We start from the raw sequence: 25,489 nt of genomic DNA on the forward strand, positions 1-25,489 counted from the left end.
TGTCTTTAGTCCCATGAGGAGGAGGAGGCAGAAGTATTAGGAGTTCGATGTCATCCCAAGCTATGAAAAAAGTTCTAGGCTAGGTCAGGTGACAACACTCAGGAAGTAAAGGCACTTGCTGCCAAACCTGAAACGCCCAGTTTGATCCTCATAGTCATGTAATAGGAGGAGAAGACTAACGCCTTCCAGTTCAGTTGTCCTGTGACACACACACACACACACACACACACACACACACACGATAGATGGATGGATGGATGGATGGATGGATGGATGGATGGAGAGATGGATGCATGGATGTAAAAAAAACCCAGGCCAATTTGGTCTACAAGAGACCCTGTGCCAAAAACATAGATTAAATAAACAAATAAACAAATAAGGAATTAAATTGAAACGAGAAAAGGCAGAGAAGCTGGAAATAGGGGTGGGAAGAAAGATCTGGGTATCCCTTCCCCACTCTACGGTGCCCAGACCCCACTTTCTGGGCACAGTTTTGGAACCGGGGACCTACTTCTCTAGCAGCCGAGCCACTGCCTCCTGCGCCTGCTCCCCGTAGGCGTTGCCTTGCCGCAGCAGGCTCTCTGCAGCTTGAACCGCCACCTGCATCTTTTGCTGGTTCAGCTCCATCGTGGTGAGAAAATCCCGGTGCCTTTTCATCGCCTCTTCTACCGACTCCACTGTGCAAGGGAGTTCAGCGCCAGACAGCGCCACCTCCTGGGAACGGAAGGGATACAGGTCAGCTTGGCTCCACCCCAGGACGCTGGTTGGCTTCAGGCACAGTTCCACCTCAGGGTCTTTTACTCCTGCTGGCCCCTCTTTTTAGCAGTCTGTCCTTCCAGATTCCCCCAGGTCTCTGCCCACTCTGCCAAATCTATGAATTATCCTCTCTTGCTAGCTCCTTCCAGATAATCCACAATCCCAATAAGCCACTTCAAATTCACCTCTCATAAACCACTAAACCCAAGCAGAGCATTAATCTCAGAACTTTGTGAAGTGGAGACTGGAAGATCTGTGAGAGTTCAAGGCCAGCCTGGTCTGTACAGAGAGTTCCAGACCCCCAGGGCTCCATAGATCCTGTCTCCATAAAAGCAAGGGTTGGACAAATGGCTCATTGGTTAAGAGTATTTACTGCTCGTCCAGAAAAATCTGAGTTGGGTTCCTAGCACCCACATTCCGCATTCCACAACGACCAACTCCAGTGGCTCCATCGCCTTGGCCTTCTTGGGAATCTTCACGTGTACACACAGGTGCACACCGTTAAATATAATAAAAATAAATTCTTTTTTAAATTAAAAGATAGGAAGATGGAGAGATGGCTCCAGTATTAAGAGCACACGCTGCTCTTCCAAAGGACCTGTGTTCGATTCCCATCACCCACATGGTGGCTCATAACTGTAACTCTAATCCCAAAGGATCTGGTGCCCTCTTCTGGCCTCCCAGGACTCTAAATGCATTTTATGCATGAATACACACAGGCAAAACAAATAAAAATAATTTTTTAAATTAAAAGCTGGTCGTCTATGCTACTATGCGCGAATGGTGGTGGCACATGCCTTTAATCCTAGCACTTGTAAGGCAGAGGCAGTAGGATCTTTGTGAATGCAAGTCCAGCCTAATCTACATAGCGAGTTCCAGCACCGCCAAGACTATATAGAAAGGCCCTGTCTTGATTCGATGATAGATAGATAGATAGATAGATAGATAGATAGATAGATAGATAGATAGATAGAAAATATACCGCCCCATGAACCCACACCATTCAACATAACCTTTTATCTCTGTCACAGACCTCAATTTTCCAGATAAACCACTACTCCTTTAATTCCCTACCCCCAAACAAAGCAGGAATCTAGGGGTCCCAGGAAACACATCAAAGCAAGTCTGTGCCCCCACACCCAATCCCTCTCAGCCCAGACCCCGCACCCCAGACAGCCATCAGGCACCTGGTTGCGCAGCACCGCAAGCGCCTGGCACAGGTCTCTCAGGAAGAGTTGATAGACGTGCGCTTGGACCAGCGCCTCCCTGCGCTCCTCCCACAAGCCGAGCAGTTTGTGCCAGCCAACCTCGAGGTGCGGCAGCCACTCGTCTAGCGCCAGACCGGGGCCCAGCTCCGCGCCCTCGGACGCTAGCAGCGCTTCACTGGCAGCCACGATGCGCGCGTAGTCCTCCTCACGCTGATCCACCTCCTCCTTGAGCGCGGCGTGGCGCGCCAGCAGCCCATCCGCCTCCTCCAGGCTGCGAGGCAGCGGCCCCTCGACGGCGCCTGCTGCCTCCTGCGCCCGCACCAGCCAGTCCAGGAAAGTATCCAAATCGCGCAGGAAACGCTGCAGGCGACCTGCCGCCGCAACCGCCTCGCCGCAGGCCTGAGCCGCTCCGGCCAGTGCGCCCCACTCGGCTCCTAGCTCCTCGGCGCCCTGGTGCAGGCGCGTCGCCTGTGCGGGGAAGCGTTCGGCCAGCAGCGCCGCCTCCTCCAGCAGCGCCGCCTGTCGCGGCTCTAGCGCCTGTAGAGCCGCCTCCAGGCCACTCAGGCGCCATTGCAGGGCTCCCCCCGCCCGGGGCGCGCTCTCCACTGCCCGTCGCTTCTCGCGCACTTGGGCGCGCACCTCGGCCACCTCCAGCACGTGGTTCTCCACCAGCAGCACCGCGCTCATCTCCTCTTTGCGCTGTTCCACCAACTCCACGATGCGGTTCCACCTGTTCAGGGGCGGGAAAGAGGGTGATCGGATGCGGAGAATCCGCACACCCAGGGTAAAATCCAGGTTTTCGGACGCTCAGAAGCCTGGGAGAGTCCCAGTTTGTGCCTAAATCAATAGTATCTCACTCTGGACAGTGCTTAGAGCACAACTTTCAATGTATGTATCGTTCCAGCGCTACCAAATTATCTTCATAATAATATTAGGATTCTGTTTGTTATCTCATTATCTTTCAGAGTTTATTAGCAACTGAGGACGGAAAACAGACAACAGCTGCCTGCCTAGGGCACACAGTCCAGAGAATCACGGCTGTGTGGTGTAGTACACACCTATGATCTTAGCACTCCTTGGGCTACACAGACCCTGTCAAAGGAGGAGGAGGAGGAGGAGGAGGAGGAGGAGGAGGAGGAGGAGGAGGAGGAGGAGGAGGAGGAGGAGGAAGGGAGGGAGGGAGGGGAAGGGGAAGAGGGCATGATGTGTGTCTTTTTTTTTTTTTAAGAATTGCTTATTTATTTTATGTACACTGATGCTGTCTTCAGACACACCAGAAGAGGGCATCAGATCCCATTACAAATGGTTGTAGGCCACCATTCTGGTTGCTGAAAATTGAACTCAAGATCTCTGGAAGAGCTCTTAACCACTGAGCCATCTCTCCAGCCCCATAATTTACTTTTTAATGTCTGTGCTCATTTCATCTGCAGGTATATACACCCCACCCCATCCCTTTTTAGACAGGTCCTAGTAGGTAGCTGAGGCTAGCCTGGAACTTGTGATCTTTCTGCTTCTGTCTCCTCAGTGATGGCACTGGATACAGGTACACTTCTGGTTTTTAAGTTGCCTTGAAACCCTGGACTCCAGTTCCTTCTGCCTCAGACCCCTCTATACCACCCAAAATGTAATTTAAAAAAAAACATGTTCTAAATTCTGGAAGCTCTATTGTGGACCCCAGGAGGCTGGAGGATAAAACAGTTAATTAAATTAAAGTACTTAGGAAGCCAGTCGTGATGGTACACTCCCATAATCCTAGCATGTGGAAAGCATAGGCCAGCCTTGTTATACAGAAAGTTCAAGCTAGCCTAGATTACAGGAGATCTTCTCTCAGAAGTAAAAAGGAGCAGGGCATGGTGGAACACATCTTAGTCCCAGTGCTTGGGAGGCAGAGGCAGGCAGATCTCTGTGAGTTCGAAATGAGGCTAGCCTGGTCTACATAGCAAGTTCCAGGATAGCCAGGACTACATAGCGAGACTCTGACCCAGATAGATAGATAGATAGATAGATAGATAGATAGATAGATAGATAGATAGATAGATAATTTAAGAATGGAGCAGGTAGAAGGCACATGTCTATAATAATCCTGCTAGGTAGGGCAAAAGGATCAAGAGTTCAAGGATATCCTCAGCTACTGAGTTCAAGGCCAGCCTGAGAACAGCAGTCCTTGTCTCAAGAAACCAAAGTAATAGACAACTAAATAATACACCTCAAATAAGATAAAGTGCACGAGAAAACTCCTGACCAATAATAGCACCTTATGAGTTCTTTCTGGACAAACTAGTGAATTGCCCATGAAACTGGCTGCGTCCTCAGCCCATCGTCACCAGCATTGGGCATGTAGTATCTTCTTGTCAAGTTGCCGTTGAGACTGAAGAGATGGCTCAGTGGTTAAGAATTCATATTGCTCTCACAAAAGACCCTAGTTCCATCCCATGCGCCCACATTGGGTAGCTTACAACCACCTGTAACTGCTAGTCCATGGAATTTTACACCCTCTTCTGGACTATACAGGTACTACATCCAAATGCACATGTGTACACATGCACATACATATGTGTACATACACGCACACACATGCTAAAAATACAATAAAAATATCTTTCAGTCGGGCAGTGGTGGTGCAGACCTTTAATCCCAGCACTTGGGAAGCAGAGGCAGGTGGATTTCTGAGTTCGAGGCCAGCCTGGTCTATAGAGTGAGTTCCAGGACAGCCAGGGCTATACAGAGAAAAAACAAAAACCAAAACAAACAAACAAAAGGAATAAAGAAAGAAAGAAATCTTTCAAAAAAAAAAGATTTTCCTGATCTACAAAGTGCCCATCAACACCTCGGAAGGGTTGATATCACACACCTCTGGCTTTCACAGTGCATGGATAGAGAAGGTGCTAGCAGGAGGAACTTCCTGCCCCAGGACCCACCTACCTGCTGTTGAGATGGTCCTGACAGGAGCGCACCTCATCGGAGCTGGGATGACCTCCTTCTACCAACTCCTGAACTGTTTGGTTCACATCCAGGACTCGGCCCATCAGGCTGTTCATTTCCTGGTCAAGACTTTCAAATCTGCAGAAGAGGAAGAGGGTGTAGAAGTCAGAGGTCTGGGCTCTCAAGAGCCAGCTCACTTCTTTAGTTGTAGGTCTTTATGACATTTCTCAAGTTCCTTCGCAGGAATTTTTCTCTCTTTCTTTCCTACTCTTTTGTTGTTGGATTTGCGGGGGGGGGGGGGTTTGTTTTGTGTCTGTGTCTGGATTTTTGGGAGGGAGTTGTTTGTTTTCTTTGTTTTGTGTCTGTTTTGCTTTTGGTTTGGTTTGGCTTTGCTGCTGCTGGTGATGAAGCAGGGTAGCACATGTAGCCCAAGGCTGACCTCAAACTCTCCAAGTAGCTGAGGATGACCTTGAACTCAGAAGGGCATGCAACCCTGACCAGCACAGGCTCCAGTTTTTCTATGGGTTGCTGTAACGTCCGATTGTCCAATGCTCCACCCTGCCCTCTATATAAATGTCAGGCCAGGATTCTTGATTTATTTTTATTTATTTTTTATTTTTGAGACAAGGTCTCACTGTATAACCCTGGCTGTCTTGCAAGTCACTATGTAAACCAAGTTGCCCTCAAATTCACATAGACCTGCCTGCCTGTGGTGAGACTAAAGGCGTGCTCCAGGGCGGGAGCCACCTCACTGTCTAGAGAGATGACATCTGTCTTAATGGGAGTCCCATGTGTGGAGGAGCCTGTAGAAAACTTTAAGTGGATCCATATGTGTTCTGTGAATATAAACCGCGTACTGGCAGGAAATGGCTTTGGGAGGTACTGTACTGGGCAAGTATTTGCTAGGTGACACATCTGTGAACTCATTTCCTGTTCACCATAAGCTTGAGGCATAGGCTATGATGTCTACCCCCATTTGACACATGGGCAAATCGAGGTCCAAAGTATGAAGCTGATGAAGCCCGGAGTGACGGATAAATCTGGGATTGCCCCCATGAGAACTGGCGAGCCAAAGCATGTGAGGTTGGGTGGGTGAGCAAGGGGCCCTGGGGGCTTCCCCGGGTGCGCTCACCGATGCTGCACCACCTCAACGTCGTCGAGGGAATCGGGCACACGCATGGCCAGCAGCCACTGCTCTTTCTCCCCGATCCACAACTCGCAGGCATGTACCTCGCCGAACATGCGGTACACGGCGAGCGCGTCCCGAAGCCACTGTCGTCGCAGCGCGGCCACCTCGGTCACCTCGGCGAACAACTGTTCGGCTTCCACCACGCGCACCTGCAGAGCCACCACCAGCGGCCCTGCGCCACTGGCTCCTCCCAGTGTCGCCAGCTGGCGCCTCAGGCCACCCACAGGGCCACGGTGCGCTTCCACCTCCCCGGTGAGAGCGCGGTGCTGGCGCGCCAGGCGACGGCTGGACGCTTCGTCGTGACCAAAATCTCCAGCGGCTGCTAGACGATACGCGTCACGAAGCCAGTCCAGCAGCCCGTCCAGGTCGGCGCCAAATTGGTGCAGCGCCCGCGCCTCCTGCAGCCGCCGTTCCCGGCGCGCAGCCGCCTCTTCCAGCCGCTGCCAGCGGCGCCGAGCGCTAGCCGCGCGCTCCGCCAGGCCAGCCAAATGCAAAGGCTCGGCGCCCGGGCCCACGGAGCCGCCCGCCGCAGCCAACTCCTCCCCGCGTCGCAGCGCCTGCTGCAGCAGCGCCCGCCGGCCGCCCAGCTCGCCCTGCAGGATCTTATGCTGCGCCAGCAGGCGAGCGGTGCTGGACAGGTCGTGCGCGCCGCCCGCCGTGCCCGCCGCGCCACCACTGCCGCTCGTGGCCTCTAGGAGGCGCTCCTTGTCCCGCGCCCAACTCTCCGCCTCCTCCAGCTCCTGCAGCAGCGCCCACAGGCTCCGAGAAGCTTCCAGCTCTGCGCGCCGCCGTGCTGCCTGCTCCTGCAGCTCCGACAGACAGCCATGCACGTGGTTCACACGGTTGCAAATGACCTGAGGGTCGCAGGGCTGATAGCCTGGGGCAGGGGAAGGAAAAGGTAGGAAGAGATGCCAGCCCATGCCATCCTTTCATTAGGCTTCCCAGACATCCCAAGCTTAGAGCAAGCTTTCCTGGATTCTCGCCACCTCACCATCTACCTCAGCCTTCCTTCCATGGAACACCACTACCTGGGTTAACTGTTCCCTGTGGGCAGGTTCAGGCTATCTCCTTCATTATCACATTTCCACACCATTCCACAGAGGGCAGAGCCCAATGAACGAGGGTGATTTGTCTCCCAAATACTGGGATTAAAGGCAGGTCTGTCCCATAAACTTTATTCCTCAAATTTTACGATTTTCACCTAGGTCCCTAGTTCGTATGTACATAACTGTGAAATTGATTTAGCAGATCCCAGTCAACCTCTCTTTGATGGAGCTAATATAGTCAGTACCACACACCTGTAATCCCGGAGTTTGGGAGGTGGAGGCAGCAGGATCCCAAGTTTAAGGCCAGCCTGGACTTCATAGTGAGACTCTGTCTAAAACAATAAAGGGGGGCTGGAACGGTGGCTTAGCTGTTAAGAGCCCTTGCTGCTCTTCCAAAGGACCTGAGTTGGGTTCCCAGCACCCATGTGCTGACTCACTACTGACTGTAACTCCAGCTATATGGTATTCAGTACCTATTCTGGCCTCCACAGGCATCCTTTCTCACACAGGTGCACACACACACACACACACACACACACACACACACTAAAATCAATCTTTAAAAATAACTTTAAAACCAAGCCAAGTGGCCCCGCGATTCAGGAAATTGCCTGGATTACAGAGTGAGTTCAAGGCTAGCCTGAGCAACTTAGTGAGCTTTACAAAATAAGTAAAAAAAAAAAAAGAAGGCAAGCTCAGCCTTAGAGTATTAGCTCAGGGGCTACCTGTGAGCAACTGGGGGCCAGCTAATCAGTAGACCACATGCTTAGTGTGACCAAAGCCCTAGGTCCAATCCCCAGCACTGAAAAGGGTCTATCAAGAAATCATGTGATGGACTAGTAGTACATCATCACCATGACAACACAGTCCACACTGGCCTCTTGGTTGTATCCTTAGTGCTACTGGTCATCTCAGGGGTGTCGTCACAAGAAAAGGACAGTAGAGGCCTCCTGGACAGTCATCCCTAAGGCAATAGAAAGAGTGTGGGTGTGGGGCAAGTGGAACCATGCCACCAGACAGAGGAACTGGTAAATCTCATCATTGGGAATGGTAGGTATTAGAATGAACTCCTAACAAGGTTCCTGTCCTGGAGCATGTGACCAAGACACCCCACTAAGAGGCCCATTACAATCAGTCACCTATCATAAAAACCTAGAATTCTCCATGCTAATGAGGTAGCTAGATAGGCCCTGAGTGTTTAGCCAATGAGCTCCCCTTCCTGGGCATCCCTTCTTGCAAAAGGTATTTAATGTCTGATCCACCCTGAGTAAGATGTATGCATCCTCATCTAGCATGAATAAAATAGTTTGGACAACAAGGACCGTCTTCTTCACCAAGGATGGCCTGCGGGGGAGGGGGAGGAGGGAGGGACAGAGGCCTTTGTCATACAGAGCCTCGCCTAAATCTCCTGTAGGCCTCTCTTCCAGCTCCTCTGTACTATGGGGCTCGATTGGAGATCCCACTCTGTCCTAGGCTCACTGAGGGCCTGTGGGCTCCTGTATCCAACTCCTCTCGGGTCCCCAGCGGTGTCTGGGTACACAGGAATTTAAGAACCACAGCCTCTGTCCCAGCCCCCTCTGTTTCTCACCTGGAGAAACATGGGCTAGGAACTCTGTCTTAGACTCTGTTTCGCCTTCCCTGAGCCTGTTGGTGGCCAGGCACCCCAGCAGCAAGGAAGAAATGCAGCCTAATGAAACCTCAGTGGATGCTCACTCTATCTTTCTTCTTTCCTTCCCTTCCCCTTCCCCTTTCCTTTTCCCTCTTTTCTTGAGATAGATCGTCAAGAACCTCCAAATACATTGAGCTCTGTTTAGCCAAAGATGACCTTAAATGCCTGCCTCCTGAATTTATCTTCCAGCTGCAAGTTTTACAGTCAGTTGGTCACCAACACAATGTTTGTGCTGATACAAAGGACTGAATCCAGAGCTTCCCACATCGTAGGCTAGAATCTACCTACTTAGCCTCATCCCCAGCCCAAATTTACTCTAGGAGGTAGCATAGTCCCAAGAAGAATGAGAAATTCCCTTGTCATCTTGCAAGCTCTGTGGTCTGAGCTTCAGTTTTCTCATCAAAAAGAAAAAAGAAAAGGCTTCCAGCATTCAGGACCAGCTGACCAGCATCAGACAGCTCAAGAAACGCCATCAGATAAGACCATTCGTGCCAACAGTGTAGTAGAACAAAACCAAGCCAACTCCTAAGCATCTCTGGGTACCAACCAAAACATGGTGGGTGTGCAAACCACAGTAACCCCTCCCCACATCCCAGCCAATGCAAATAACCACTTTTGTTAACTGCAAAAGCCTCCACCTGCTATTCCTATTTAGGTAAGGATGATTAAGACGCCAGTCGCCAGGGGCTAGAGAGACTTCTCAGTAGTCAAGAGCACTTGCGGCAGCAGGCCCTGGCTCAATGCTACCCGACACCTAATTGATAGCTCACTACCATTCATAACCCTTTCTTCTGACTTCTAAGGGTACCAGGCATGTATGAGATGCACATACATACATGCCAGCAAACACTCATACACATAGATAAATCTAAAAAAAAAAGAAAAGAAAATTAAAGTTGTTTAGTCATTTACATCCCTTGTGCCGGTTAATCTTTAAAAGACAAACCTAGGTTTCCTATGAGGGTCTTTCAGAGATGTCAGCTGAGGAGGGAAGGCCTACTGTATGCATGTTATTGTGTAAAGATCATCCTTGTATTATTCAAATGCTGGTTTCTGTGCCTCCATATCTGGTTGCAATCCTTATTCTAAGAATTTCTGTCTCAATGTGGTATAAACGTTGCTCCTCAATTATTCCCTGATTGGTCAGTAAAGCTAGCTGATTAGCCAATGATTGAGGAGGGGGAGAATAAGGCTGGACTTCCTCCTAGGCGGGATGGGGGGGGGGGAATTAGCCAGAGGGATCATCATCCACAGGGAGAGAGTCCATGAGACACCATGGAGAAACAGCTGGAGCCATAAAATGCAAGGATCTTGGGGTTTGGGCTGGGAGGCAGCCAGATGATCATAGAGGATTAAAATAGGTTAATACTGCTCAGTTGTTGTACCTTAAAGCTTGTTAAATAAAAATATAGTCCAGTCTCAATTATTCAGGAGCTAGCTGGGTTGCAAGAAAAACTGCAACACTTATTAAAAAACCACTAAGTGCCTACCCTGAATGTTGGGTGACATCATCCCAAGGATGGGCGGGACTGAATGAAAAGGATGCAGGGAGCGGGGCCCTGACCTTCATCTCTCTCACTGCGACCTCACTGCGACCCAGTGTGGCCAGCTTCCCTCCTGCTGCCATGCTTTCCATGCCACAGTGGACTGCGCTTTCAATCCCTGCGTCCTGAATTTGCTTATCAGGCATCTTGTCATAGAAAAACATACTTCACAGAATCATGACCAGGTCACCTAACCCAAGTCCAAATCCTATGAAAAAAAAAAAAAAAAAAAAAACCGTTACAGGGCTGGAACTGGAGCTCAATGGCAGAGTATGCAAAGGTCAGGCTTCCTCCTTTAGGACCCCAAACCCAGACTTCTGTCAATACTGTGAGATAGCTCTTGGTCATCTCTGCTTTCAAACATCCAATAAGTCTCATTAGAAGGATTCCTACAGAGGGATTCCTGATGAAATTTGGCGGGGGTGGGGGGCAGTGACCCCAGCATTGTGCGGGTTTTGCCTGTCAGCATCCACGCTCTGCTTTGGTGTCCAACCCTCCTGATTTTCTTAGTCCTGTCTGCACAGTAGGCTGACCCACTCTTGGTCCTGAAGTGGGCTTGGCACATTGGTGTGGCCAACTAGATCCTGAATGACTGAGAATCACCAATGGGGCAGAACATGTAGGGGACCAAAACCTGCTTTCTCCTTCTGTCAGAAGTATTGGGAGAAAGGGAACTGTCTCCTGGGTCTGTAAGGCTGGGGTGTAGACATGAGTCTGTATGATTCCATACTATGCCATATATGGAGGGACTGTCTGACACTGTACACAAACACACACTATAGATACAGTCTGAGGAGCATCAGTAAATCACTCCTGGATGCAGCCTGGCCTGAAGTCACAGCACCACTTCCTAGCCATTTTGATTGTACTTGCCAATCAATTCCTCTTGATTCCTTTTAAAAACAGACAAGGTCTCATGTAGCTGACACTGAACTTCCTGTGCTGGCAAGGCAAGCCTTTAACTCCTGATCCTTCCGCCTCCATTTTCTGGATACTGGGATCACAGACACCATCACCACCTAACATTGCCTTTCATTCTCTTTTCTTTCTTCCTTTTTTTCTTTTGTCAATATAACAAGGTCTCATACAGCCCAGGATGGTCTCAAACTTACAGCAATCCCCCTGCCTCAGAGTTCCAAGTGCTGTGTATGCAGGTCTGCACCTCCTCCTCTGCCTTCCCCTAGATTCTTTAAGCCAATTGGGTTGAGTATCTACAGCTTGTTGCTGAACAGCTCTTGATCATATATTGTCTTACATGACATATGTTATAGTTTTTAATGTTAGGGATAGGAAATGTTAGGGCATTAAACATGATAGGTTTGTGCTCTACACTGGGCCATGCCCCAGCCCCTCACTGGGGGATTCTAGGCAGGGGCTCTACGACTGAGCTATGCCCCCAGTACCTCAATGGGGGATTCTAGGGAGGGGTTCTACCGCTGAGCCACGCCCCTAGTCCCACAGTCAAGCCCTCTGTACCTGAGCTACATCCCCAGCACTGCACATTTGATGTTGCTATTTTAAGGTGTTAACTGAGATTAAGATGTGAAAGGTGAGCCGGGCAGTGGTGGCGAACGCCTTTAATCCCAGCACTTGGGAGGCAGAGGCAGGCGGATCTCTGAGTTCGAGGCCAGCCTGGTCTACAGAGTGAGTTCCAGGACAGCCAGGGCTACACAGAGAAACCCTGTCTCGAAAAAACAAAAACAAAAACAAACAAACAAAAATGTGAAAGGCATTGCACATTAGTATTCAAAACAAGTGAGAGGTATTCCTGTATAATCTCAAAGCAGGACAACATTAGGTGGTCTCTTCCTAATTAAGTAGCAGCCTAGACTGAACTTAGACGCCTCCAAAAACAAGGACTTCCTACCATTCTTCCTTCCTTCCATCCATCCTCCATTCTATTCTTCCTTCCTTTCTTCCTCCATCCTCCCTTCCTTCCATCCTCCCTTCCTTCCATCCATCCTCCATTCTATTCTTCCTTCCTTTCTTCCTCCATTCTCTCTTCCTTCCATCCTCCCTTCCTTCCATCCCTCTCATGAGTCCTCTTTGCCTCTCATGCATCCACCATGAGACTCACCGCCTCCATTCTCCAGACTCACCCTGTAGCTGGGAGAATCTCAGGGCTGCAGCATTGAGGGCCTCCACTCGCTCACTCTGGGCTGCGATGTCCCCCTCCAGCAGCCCGTGCTTCTGCAGCAGGTCATCGGCCTCCACCAGGTGCTGCCCACATTCCCGAGACAGCAGCTGAGTCTGTCAAGAGACAGTGAGCTGGGCATTGTCCGGGGCCACTTACCTCTCCCCACCCCACCCCAGCCTTTGCTGCAGGACACAGCTTTCATCTGTCATGGTCTCCCTGTGCCCATCGTCCTGCATCTCTGTGTCTCCCAGAATGTTCCCAACTCTCAGGATCTCCACAGTTTTATCATAGTCCCCCCCCTTTCCCTCACTCTATCCCATCTTCCCTCTTCCCCCCCCCTTTACCCTCCTGCCTTTTAATCATTTTCCTTCCCTACTTTTCTCTCCCCCTCTCTCCCTCTCCCCTTCTCCCCTCTCTCCTTTCTTCCCCCTCCTCTGTCCATCAATCTCTGGTAGATATCTCCTTTTTGGGGAGGGGGGCAGTTGAGACAGGATTTCTCCTTATAGCCCTGGCTGTCCTAGAACTCACTCTGCAGACCAGGCTGACCTCAAACTCAGAAATCCGCCAGATATCTCTTTTCTAAAGTGATCTACCCAGGTGTTTTCCCTGTAGCCAGAGATTTGCATTTCTCCTTTAATATGTGTGTGTAAGCGTGAATGTGCGTGTCTGAGTGTATGTGGGAGTGTGGGAGTACATGTATGAGTGATTGTGTATGAATGAGTGTATTATGTGTGTGTGTGTGTGTGAGTATTTGAGTGTATGTATGAGTATTGTGAGTGTGTGTGTGTGTGTGTGTCAGTGTATGTGTGAGTGCATGTGTGTGGATGTGTGTGTATATGAGTGAGTGTGTGAATGTAATAGTGTATATGTGTGTGTTGTATGAATGTGAGTATGAGTGTGTATGTGTTTAACTGTGTGTGAGTATATGTATGTGTGTGAGCATATGTGAATGATTGTGCATCAGTGTGTGAGTGTAGGTATGTGAGTGTGGGGATGTGTGTATGAGTGTATGTGAATGAATTGTGTATGTGTATGGGTGTGTGTATATGAGTGAGTATGGGGTTGCATGTGAGAGTGTGTATGTATGGGTGTGTATGAATGAGTATGTATAGTGTACATATCTGGGTGTGTGAGTGTGCATGAATGTGTGTGAGTGTATATGAGTGTGTTGTATGAGTGTGTGTATGAATGTGTGTGAATGTGTATCAGTCTATTCTGTGAGTGTATGTGAGGGGGTGCATGTGTGTGAGTTTGTGTGAAAGAGTATGCATGCATGCTCATATGTATATGCATGTGTGTGAGTGTGTGTGCATGTGTGTGCAAGTGTGTGTTTGCATGTGTGGGGGCACTCATGCCAAAGCATGTGTGTGGAGGTCAAAGGTCAACTCTGTGAAGTTATGTGTCCCTTCCACGTGAGTTCCGGGGCTTTCAGAGCAAGTGATGGTGACCTTGTCTACTGCGCCATCTCACCTGCCCTGCCTTTCTTTTCATTACCTTTGTTTACTTATTTACTGTGTGTGCATAGGCACACGCGTGCTCATTTTCATGTCTCAGAGGACAGTTGGAGGGAGTGTCCGCTCTCCTCCTACCATGTGAGTCCTGGAGATTGAAGTCAGGTCACCCGGCTTGATAGAAAACACTTTACCTGCTGAGACATCCTGATGGGCTGTTTTTAAAGACAGGGTCTCATAAAGCTCAGGCTAGATTTGAACTCTCGATGTAGCTGAGGATGTCCTTGAACTCCAGATCCTCCTCCCTCTAACTCCTGAGTGCTAGGATTACTGGTGTGCACGACCATCCTCAGTTTTGTGTGGGGCTGGAAGCGCAATCCAGGCCAGGCAAGCACTGTACCAACTGAGCTACATCTCCATTTACCTGCGGCTTCCTCTTTATCTCTCTGTCTCGTCCCTCCCACACCTCTACCTCCGTGTCAACCCAGAATCTGCATCCTTCCCTGTCCCCAAACACCTGACCCCCCCGCACTCTGAGGCCCCTCATCTGGTCCTCACCTGCATCTCCTCCATCCAGTCCACCATGTAGACCATCTCCTGGAAGACCTTCTGCAGGGCCAGATTCTGCTCAAGCCGGGTCCGCCGGGCACCTACCAGCCCGGTCAGCAGGGCCCACTGGCGAAGGACACTGTCACGCTGGGCAGCCACCCGCCGGGCATCATAGTAGCCTTCAGCTGCCAACGCCTGGGCTAACTCCGCCACACCCTGAACCCGCTCCTCGTAGGCTGCAATGTCTGCCTCAATGGCTTCGTGCTTCTTCATGGCTGCCTCCACTGCCGGCAGCTCATATCCGAAGTTGTCCTGGGCAGTTGCAGGCCACAGACACTGACCATGCTGCCTCAGCAAGTCCTCCTGATGCTTTGAACCCGAATGACCCTAGGACCTCTCCCCTCATCATCAGAGAGCAAGCCTACAGTGTCCTTTACCCTAGACACCAGTCCCACTTCCCCAGTTATCTTAAACATCAGTCCACCTTTCCCTGTTAGCCTAGACACCAACCCCATCCTCCCTGGTTATCCTGGAAACCAGTCCCACCTGTTACCTTGGAGACTAGCTTCACCCTATCCAGTTACCTTAGAAACCAGTCCCATCTTCCCTTGTTACCTTGGGGACTGGTTCCACCCACCTCCAATTACCCTAGCAGTCAATCCCACCTTCTCCTACACCTCGGAAACTAGATCCATCATAGTTTCTCCAGACAACAGAACACCTTTATCTAGTTGCCCTGGAGACCAACCCCCATCCTCCCTTCCTTACTCTAGAAACCATCCCACCTTCTCCAGTTTCTCTGGAGACCAGTCTTACTCTCCTCCGTTAGATCTCTCCACCTGTCAGCCTGGTACCCAGAAAACAGTCCCAGCTCTGCATTTGCCCTGGAGACTGGGGACCAGATTTGCCACTGTTCTGTTACTTAGGGGACCAATTCTATCTTCCTGTGTTACCCTGGACACCAGATACAGTCTCCATCCTCACTTCACTTAAGGAGGAAACTACTCTCCTGCTACTCTGGAGACCAACTTCACTCTTCTGTTAGCTCGAAACTTAGACCCATTTCCCTTATCGTCTTCCGTCACTTAAAAAACTAAACCAACCCTCTGTGGTACATAGCCTCCATTTTGAGCCTCGGTACAATGAGAGCTTCTCACCCCCACCCTCACGCCCTTACCTCACCCCCATCCCCCCACCTCGCATCCCCATCCCCCCACCCCTCACCGCCTCACCCCCTACCCTGGCCAAGCCCAGCCGTGTACCTGGGAGACCAGGCGCTGGTTCTCATTTAGCCAGCTCTCCCTCATGGCCACCTTGTGGTCAAATCTTTGAGCCAAGAGTTCCAACTTCTCCTGCCGGATGAGCTCAGCTCTGAGGGCCGCCTCTCGCTCATGCTCTGCCTTCTCCAGCTCACCCCACGCCTGGAGGAAGACAAGAGGAGGTACTTGGATTTCAGCAACTGTCCCCTGTTTAATGATCCTGGCTTTCCTGTGTGAGGCCACTCATGGCATATATGACACCTTCAAGCAAATTAGGAAAAAACAAAACGCTGCCTCTTCATAAGTCTACCACTGGAAGACTACCAGAATAAACATTCAGTCCGTGCTTCTATAACGGGAACCTGTACAATGCCATAATGCCATCTTGTCTCTCCCCTGTCCCCAGCCTCACTCACCTTGTCAATATCCCAGATGCCACAGCCTTCTCGAGGCACAAAGAGGCGCCGGTTGTGGGCGCGCAGTTTGCTTTGGATGCTGAAGAGTAGCACCTCCAGGTTCCCCTTCTCCTGAAACCTGAGGAGACATGAGTTCAGGGTTCCCCCGTCTCCCACGTCCATCACCACCCCTCCGATACTGAGCCGAGTCTTACTTGACGGGCTTCTCCAGCGTACAGTAAGCCGTGAAGGCCTGCAGCTGCTGCTGCACCCCACTCAGTGAGTTAGCAAACTTTTGGTTGCTAATGAGGTCCACAGTGCGATGGATCCAGGCCAACAGCTCCGCCGCCAGCTCCTCATAGCGTTCTATGATCTTGTCCACCTCCAACACCTGGTCCAGGACCTGACCCAGCACACAAACAACAAAAACAAAAACCGGAGAGTCGGGGGAAATCTCCAAGTCCAAGGTGTGTGTGTGTGGGGGGGGGGGTGGTGGTGGTGTCTGGTGCCGATGTAAAGGTGGGGGGGGGTGAGGGGACCGCACTGGCGGCCCTGGGTAGCGGTATAGAGATTTATCTCCTAGACCCGTGAGTAATTCCTAAGGTCTCTACCCTCCCCACCCCTAGGCTCCCTCCTACCTTTCCAATCCGTTTTCCCTCCACCGCCAGAGCCTTCATCTTGGAGAAGTAGTGGTAGAAGGAGACCACATAGGTGATAATGGACTTCTCATCTGGAGCCTCCATGTTCACATCTGGTAGGGGAGGGGGGGTCAAGGAGCACGGTGGAGACTATCTGCGTGACCTTAGGCAAAGCAACCTCTCTCCTCCTCAAGTGGAGGGATTCTCTTGTCTTTTCTTCTTTTAATTAAAAAGTTGTTTTGTTTTTTTGGGTTTTTTTTTTACCACTTCCTGTTTACATGTTCTGTCTACATATGTCTGTGCACTGTGTTCATGCAGTGCTACTAGAGGTCAGAAGAGGGCGCCAGATCCCCTGGAGCTGCAGTTAGAGACTGCAGCTGTGAGCTGCCCTGTGGGTGCTGGGAACTGAACCCCAGATCCTCCCCAAGAGCAGTCAGCATTCTTAGCCACTGAACTCTCTCTCTTCCTGGTTTTCTGTTTCTTTTTCTTTTTCTTTTCCTTTTTCTTTCTTTTTTGTTTGTTTGTTTGTTTGTTTGTTTTTCGAGACAAGGTTTCTCTGTGTAGCCCTGGCTGTCCTGGAACTCACTCTGTAGACCAGGCTGGCCTCAAACTCAGAAATCCGCCTGCCTCTGCCTCACAAGTGCTGGGATTAAAGGTGTGCACCACCACGCCCAGCTTTCTTTTTTTTTATTCTTTTTTCTTAAAATATGTTGGGGGGGGGGGCATTAACACAAAGTTTCTCTGTGTGGCCCTGACTACTCACTCTGTAGTTCAAGCTGACCTTGAACTCAGAGATCTACCTGCCTCCCAAGTGCTGGTATTAAAGGTGTACACCTCCACCACCTGGCTATTTTTTTCTTAAAATTTTAAACTTCACTTTTTATATGTATGGGTGTTCTGCCTACATGTGTGTCTGTACATCACATGTGGTGCAGTGCTCCCAGAGGCCAGAAGAAGGCGTTGGGTATCCTATGACTAAAGTTACAGACAGTTGTGAGCCATCATTTGGGAGTTGGGAACAGAACCTGGGTCTTCTGGAAGAGCAATTAGTTGTCTTAACCAGTGAGTCTAGAACTTGCTTTGTAGACCAGGATAGTCTTGAACTCACAGAGATCCACCTAATTCCAAAATTCCACTTTCTGGGGAAGGGGTTGTTTTTGTTATTGTTTTTTTAATCTGCCCAGTGGGGATCTTCTAAATCATGGGATCGAGCGGAGTCAGACAGACAACCACCAATAAACTGACTAGAATTATTTGACTACATTAAGTTAGTTATGTGCCATGAGGAGCTGGCTCCTCTACCAGGTGGGGCTCTGGGACCAAACTCATGTTGTCGGCTCGGTGGCAGCACCTTTACGGTTGAGCTATCTCAGTGGCCCCTGTAATTACTTCTGAACACCGTCCTATCCCTATCCCTCAGGCCTGGGGCACATCCTTTCTTGCTGCCTCGATATTGTTCTCCCTATTGTATGTGTAATACTCACAGCTCTACTCAATTCCCTCACACAGGACTCTTCACCCTGCCTGGATCTGCAGTCCTTACCATCCTTCTCCCTCTCCCTCATATTGTGTGTGTGTGTTTGTCTGTCTGTCTGTCTGTGTATCTATGTGTCTGCCTGTGTCTGTGTGTATATGTGTGTCTGTGTGTGTCTATGTGTGAGTCTATGCATTAGTATGTCTGTGTCTGTGTGTGTGTCTATGTCTCTCTGTGTGTTTGTGTCTGTGTGTATACGTGTGTCTCTGTACATGTGTCTGTGTGTCTGTATGTATCTGTATATTTGTATGTGTGTCTGTGTATTTATCTGTGTGTGTGTCTGTGTGTCTGTCTGTGTCTGCCTGTCAGTGTCTGTGTGGTTTTGTGTCTGTGTCTGTGTGTCTGTGTCTCTGTGTGTGTCTATTTCTCTCTGTGATGGTGTCTGTGTGTATATGTGTGTCTCTGTACACATATCTGTGTGTCTGTATGTGTCTGTGTATTTGTATGTGTGTGTGTCTGTATATTTGTATGTGTGTCTGTGTATTTATCTGTGTGTCCATCTATGTCTCTGTCTGTGTCTGTCTGTGAGTATATGTGTGTCTGTATGTCTCTGTGTGTGTGTGTATCTTCCTGTGTCTGTGTAATTGTATGTGTGTCTGTGTGTGTGTGTTGTCTGTGTATGCCCATGTATTTGTATGTGTCTGTGTGTGTATGTATATGTGTATATCTGTGTGTGTGTGTATGTGTGTACATGTGTGTTCTGCACATGCTAGGCAAAGGCTAGTGAACATCCACCAAGCTCCACCCTGCCCTCATGACAGCTTATCATTTCCTTTTTGAAGGCATCAGGACATGAGATTAAATCAGGGCCACACCATTACCTGAGTTCTGTGAAGATATCTAGGCCTGTCCTTTTCCTTCACAGTCCCTGCCATGCCTAGCACTCAGCTGCAACTCAAGAAACACCCATCAAGTATGCCAAGTGGGGTGTGACATTAAGGACTCAGGTTTCGAAGGGGGCACATTTGGATCTCAGTCTAACACCTTACTTGCCGTATGTCCTTAGGGATGGCCTTAACCTCTGAATCCCAGTCTCTCCCACTGTTACAGTGTTGACAGTTCTCAATCCCTGCCTCCCAGGAACATGGGAAAACTTAGAAAGAATAGCCAGGTGTGCGGTGGCACACAGCTGCACTCCTAGCCCTTAGGTGCTGGAGGCAGGAAGAGCAGGAACTCAAGGCCAGCCTTGGCTACATAGTTAAAAGTCAGTCAGAGCTACATAAGACCCTGACTCAACAAAATAAAGGAAAGAAGAGCTGGAGGAAAAGAGGTGGCTTAGCAGTTGAGAGAGAGTAGTGCTCTTGCAGAAGACTGGCATTTAGTTCTCAGCCCCACCCAGGACAGCTCACATCTACCTATAACTCCAGCCCCATGGGATCCAACACTTCTGGCTCTGTAGGCTCAGAGCGAGCACTGAGACCATGCTTACTGCTGTGCAGCATATGGTGGGTGTGAGGGTCAGTTCCAATCGGTGACCTGCATGTCTGTGAGGGATGGTCTTAACTCAGTTAATTGACGTGAGAAAGCCCAGCCCACCCTTGGCGGCATCATTCTCTAGGCAAGGGGGCGTGTCCCGTCTGAGTGAAAAAAATGTAGCTGATCACAAGCAAGTGAGCACACAGGCATGCATTTCTCCTATCCTTGGACTGTGGCTCTGATGTGACCGGCTGCTGTAAATTCCTGCTGCCTTGACTTCCCCACAATGATGAGCTGTAACTGTGAGCTAAAATAATCCCTTTCTCCTCTAAGTTGCATCTTCTCAGAGTATTTAATTGGAGCAAGAGAAATAAAACTGGGACTTCATTCCCATCTCGTTAAAACACAGCTGAAGACAGGCTTAGTGGTTCATGCCTTTAATCCCAGCACTAAGGAAGCAGAGGCAGGCAGATCTCTAGGTTTGAGGCCACCCTGGTCTACAGAGTGAGTTTCAAGACAGCCAGGGCTACACAGAGAAATCATGTCTCAAAACAACAACAACAGCCAGAGTGGCAGGCTGGGATGGTACACAGGTTTAGAACACGCACTTAGCATGTGCAAGTCCCTAGGTTCGATCCCCAGTACGGCAAAAGTAAACAAAACAGCTCTTCGGTAAGATTAGTGTGTGGGTGAAAGAGAAGAGTGTGAGAATAAATGGAAACCACTCTGAGAGCCACCCCAGCTATGTCGTCTGTGCTCAGAGAAGGAAGATGCTGTTATATCAGAGGTGGGAGACCGGCAGTGCCAGGGAGCACTGAGGATTGCCACAGAGGATGAAGTGAGGAACAGCACTGGAATAGACAGAAGGTGGGCAGGGGCTGCAAGTGAGCCAGAGTGGTAGCTGGAGGTAGATAGAGAGTAGCCAGTATAGAAATGAGGTTGTGAGGATAGGGAGGGAAAGAGGAGTAAAGGTAAGAGCCAGGCCTGATAGGGCAGACCTGTTATCCCAGACACGTGGAAGGCTGTTGCAAGAGGATGGCAAACTCAAGGGCTCTGTGCCAAAACAATAAAGTAAATACAAAACTGGGATATAGCTCAGTGGTAGAGCCCCTGCCTAGAATCCCCCAGTGAGGGTCTGGGGGCGTGGCTCAGTGGTAGAGTCCCTGCCTAGAATCCCCCAGTGAGGGGATGGAGGCGTGGCTCAGTGGTAGAGCCCCTGCCTAGAATCCCCCAGTGAGGGTCTGGGGGCGTGGCTCAGTGGTAGAGCCCCTGCCTAGAATCCCCCAGTGAGGGGCTGGGGGCGTGGCTCAGTGGTAGAGCCCCTGCTGTAGGGTCCACCTGTGAGGGGTTTGGGCATTGACTCAGTGGTAGAGCTCAGCCTAACATGTGCCAGGTCCTAGCTTCAATGTCTAGCACCAAAACAACAACAACAAAAGGAATAAGTTAGAGGTGATGTTGTGGCTAGCGGTGGAGACATAGTTGAGAACTGGAGAAGGCACTGGGTTTAAAGCTGGGACTGGAGAGAAAAGTAGGGCTTAGAGATGGAATCAAAGGTGAGGAGAAGAAGGGTTCCACTGGGATAAGGTAGGGGTGTGGCTGACGATGGAGAGAGGAGGATACAGGCTGGGAAGGGGGAGGGATGAAGATGAGAGAGGCTTGGGGAGTGAGGTGGGGTTTGGAATGACTATGGGCTCCAGTGTGGTTCTGGGGAGATGGAGGTATTTTCACAGTGGAGTTGGGAAGGATTCAGACGGGACCAGATGGGGCTCACCTTCGGGGTCCAGCAGACGTGCTAGCCCCAGGTGCTGCTCGGCTGTGCGGAAAGCTCTCTGCAGGTTGTAGTTGGCGTTGGACTTGGTAAGTTTGCTGAGGTCCACAAGATCAGGCCTGGGCAGGGGCACAGAGCAGCAGGCAGCAGGCAGGCTCCAGAGCCAGTGAGCAAGCAGGTGAGAAGACACCCTGACCTGAGCCCCACCCAGGTGAGAGGCACAACCCAGCCAAGGAGGCAAGGAGGAAAGGTGTGTGTGCTACAGCCTAGGCAAGCATGTGCCTGGAGCATGCAATGTGAGGGCATGTGCAAACATGTATCCATGTGTATTTACCACTGTGTGCACAGACGAGCAGCTCTGTCCGCATGCGATCAGAGCCCACCTGGTGCCTGGCTGTGTAAGTCTGTGGGAGTGTCTGGCAATACGAATCTGAACAGCCATGTGTTGTGTGGGAGTATGTGTACACATGGTGCCCACATATCTACTTGTTCACAGCATTACATAGTGGTCAGAGTACGTGTACTTATGATGCCCATGTGGGGTAAATTCATACATATTAGATCATGGCCAATCCACACGTATATGTGGTACACTCATGTCTACTTGGGTGTATTTTTTTTTTCTTTTTTTCTTGGTTTTCAAGACAGTGTTTCTCTGTATAGCCCTGGCTGTTCTGGAACTCCCTCTGTAGACCAGGCTGGCCTTGAATTCTGCCTGCCTCTGCCTCCCGAGTACTGAGACTAAAAGCATACAGACATAGATATACCTGAGCATACACTAGATATGTGTGCAGTCTATTCGTATACATGTCCCGAACACATGATATATATATATACATATATATATATATGCATATATGTGTGTATATATACATATATATAATATACACACCCACTGCCCAGCTATACTAACCTTGTTTTTTAACATACATTTATTTCTTTGGGAGGGTACACATACCATGGTGCACATGTGGGGGTCAGAGGACAACTCCAGGAGTTAACTCTCCTTCTACCACATGGGTTTCAGAAAGCAAACTCAGGCCATCAGGCTGAGCATCAAAGAACCTTCTAGTTGGTTGGTTGGTTTGTTGTTTATTTATTTATTTATTTGGATTTTTGAGACTCTTTCTTTCTTTGTAGCTCTGGTTGTTCTGGAACTTGCTGTGTAGACCAGACTGGCTTGAACTCACAGTGATCCACCTGCCCCTGCCTCTCAAGTGCTGGGATTAAAGGCATCGACCACCATCCCTGGATCTTCTGGTGTATTTATATACATCAATATGTAGTATCTGGGCTGCGTGTAGATGAAGCGCATGTGTCTGCTCATATATATGTATATGTGTCTGCTCATATATATTTATATATATATATACATATATATATATACACATATATACACACATATATATACACATATATACATATATACACATATATATGAGCAGATACATATATACATATGTGTGTATATTATATGTATATATGTGTGTTGTTATATATGTGTGTATATGCATATACTATATATGTATGTGTGTATATGTATATGCATATGCATATGTATGTGTATGTGTCATGTTGTGTTTGGGACATGTATATGAATAGACTGCGCACATATCTAGTGTATGCTCAGGTATATCTATTTATGTGTGTATGTACATGCATGTATTGTGTCATGCTCAGGGCATGTATATGGATAGACTGCACACATATCTATTCAAGAGTAGTATATATAGCATCCTGTCACAACTAGAAGTGTGAGGTCAGGAACACCTTGGCCGTGTCACTCTGGCTGAGTGTCCCTTTTCTCTGCAGGCTTCCTCACTGTGAATAGATGACACAAATAGCAAATGCCTACAGGGGTCAGTGAATACTAAACGTACTCACAGAGAGCAAGGGATGGTGCTTGGGATGTAGAAGCCATTTTGTAAATGCGGTCTGGTGGCAAATATGACCTAGTCCCAGCGTATGGGGGTTTTTTTGTGGAGGAGGTGTCTAGATCTTATGGAGGAGGTGTTTGTGTGAGACTGGCGACTGTGAGTAAATTGCATGTGCCAGGAAGAGCCGGGCCCTGGCTTTGGCCACACCTGAACACATTCCCTCCATTCCCTAGGCTCCAGTTTCCCTAATCTGTCGTTTGGAAAGGATTCGATACAATGTGGATATCCCTTTTCCAGACACTCGACCTTCAGCCTGTTTAGTGTAAGGCCTTGGGGTACAGGTACATGAGTGTGTGGAATCCAGCGAGCAGGGCTCTGGGGGATATAGAGGCTCTGAGTATATTCCAAAGCAGACGATCCACTAGGAATGTGTCCCCCATCCTGGCTGTGCATGTCAATTGGCTTCCCACATGCTAGGAAAAGGCTCTACCATTGAGCCACACTTCCAGCCCCTCACTGGTGAATACTAGGCAGACCAGGTATCTGTCCATGTGCTGACTAGGTTTTTTTGTCATCTTGACAAAAGGTAGAGTCATCTGGAAAGTGGCAACCTCAATTGAGAAAATGCAGTCATCAGAGTGACTTTATTTTCTTGATTAATGACTGATGTAGAGGGTCCAGGCCCACTGTGGGTGGTGCCATCCCTTAGCAGAGGGTCCTCAGTCACATAAGAAAAAGAAGCAGAGCAAGCCATGAGGAACAAGCCAGTAAAAGCATTCCTCCATAGCCTCTGCTTCAGCTCCTGCTGCCAGGCTCCTGCCTTACGTTCCTGCCCTGACTTCTCTAGTGATGGGGTGTGACCTGAGAGTCTCAACCACATAAAAGAACCTTTATAAGATGCTCAAAACTGATTTTGGTCAGTCTTTCAATAAAAAATCAAACTAAGACATCTGGAAATGTATTCCCTATTTTGGGTGTATATATGTATGGGTATTTCAATGTGTGGACACATACCTGTGCAAGGTGCACGTGTATACAGGACAAGAGTCTGTGTGGGGATGTGTACCTCTGAGAAAAATATGTGTCCAATGGGAAACAAGTGTATATGAAGGAGTAAAGGTACAGAGAGAGGTTTTCTGTGTCATCCGTGTGTGTGTGTGTGTGTGTGTGTGTGTGTGTGTGTGTGTGTGTACAAGTGTGTGGCCTCAGGACTGTGAGGGTAGAGGGCAGAGCAGGCTGATACCTGTGACGGTGAATGAGGGCATTGAAGGCCAGGCCATCTCTCCAGCTGGTGGTGAAATTCTGGATGTTTACCTCAGGGTAACTGGGTATGGGGAATGAAGAAACAGAGGCAGAGATGAGTGAGAAGAGAAGAACAGGAGTGAAGAAGAGAAAGGTGACTATCTAATGGGTGTCGGGTGGCAAGATGGCTCAACAATGTAAGAGCATTAGCTGCTCTTCCAGAGGACCGGAGTTCAATTCCCAGCACCCGCATGGCAGCTTGCAACTGTCTGTAATACAGCTCCAAGTGATCTGACACCTTCACATAGACATATATGCAGACAAACACCAATGCGCATAGAACAAAAATAAATAAAAATCGTTAAAATGAAAAGAAAATCATTTAAAAATAATTTATAGATGGATGGATGGACGGATGGACGGACAGGTGGGCAGACAGATAAGATGTGTAGAAGAAGAGAGAGATATGAAGAAGGAAAGCAAATGAGGATAAAATAGGAGGTGATGGGGAAAGAGCGAGGAAGAAGGAGGCAGAGACGGAGAGGTGTGGAGAAAATGGAGAGGAGAGACAGGAAGGCAGGAGAGGAGACAGAAAGAGGAAGGAAGCAGAGGATGGTGAGAGAGGGCCAAAGCTGGCTGAGGTAAAGCCAAACATGAGAAACAGATGGCTTCACAAGACAGTCCAAGAAGGATAAGGCATACAAAGCCCACCACTCCCATCTGTTCCCCCTGCTCCCCCACCCCTATTCTCCATGGGACACTGGAGTGTGTGCCATGTCCCTCCCCACAAAGCTGGGCATCTAAGGAGACCGCACTACAACCTGTACCCACCCCACCCTCTCAGCCACAAAGGAGAACCTTGAATCTCACTACCCAGGCTACAAGATTC

General features: G+C 49.3%; 1 protein-coding gene across 2 annotated transcripts in view; it reads right to left on the reverse strand.

Annotated features, from left to right (window-relative positions):
• Window positions 1-25,489, reverse strand: part of Sptbn4 (spectrin beta, non-erythrocytic 4) — a 91,322-nt gene that overhangs the window by 45,842 nt on the left and 19,991 nt on the right. For both annotated transcript variants that reach the window (XM_006540437.2, NM_032610.2), the window contains exons 6-17: window positions 24,602-24,682; window positions 21,485-21,600; window positions 16,764-16,876; window positions 16,341-16,528; window positions 16,147-16,264; window positions 15,734-15,892; window positions 14,481-14,783; window positions 12,434-12,584; window positions 6,019-6,952; window positions 4,887-5,024; window positions 1,944-2,694; window positions 512-714 (exon numbers count right to left, since the gene is read on the reverse strand). In XM_006540437.2, coding sequence (XP_006540500.1) covers window positions 512-714; window positions 1,944-2,694; window positions 4,887-5,024; window positions 6,019-6,952; window positions 12,434-12,584; window positions 14,481-14,783; window positions 15,734-15,892; window positions 16,147-16,264; window positions 16,341-16,528; window positions 16,764-16,876; window positions 21,485-21,600; window positions 24,602-24,682 — 3,255 coding nt within the window. The remainder of the gene's footprint in view (window positions 1-511; window positions 715-1,943; window positions 2,695-4,886; window positions 5,025-6,018; window positions 6,953-12,433; window positions 12,585-14,480; window positions 14,784-15,733; window positions 15,893-16,146; window positions 16,265-16,340; window positions 16,529-16,763; window positions 16,877-21,484; window positions 21,601-24,601; window positions 24,683-25,489) is intronic.

The sequence above is a fragment of the Mus musculus genome, chromosome 7 (assembly GCF_000001635.26).
Source record: "Mus musculus strain C57BL/6J chromosome 7, GRCm38.p6 C57BL/6J".
Taxonomy (NCBI): Eukaryota; Metazoa; Chordata; class Mammalia; order Rodentia; family Muridae; genus Mus; species Mus musculus.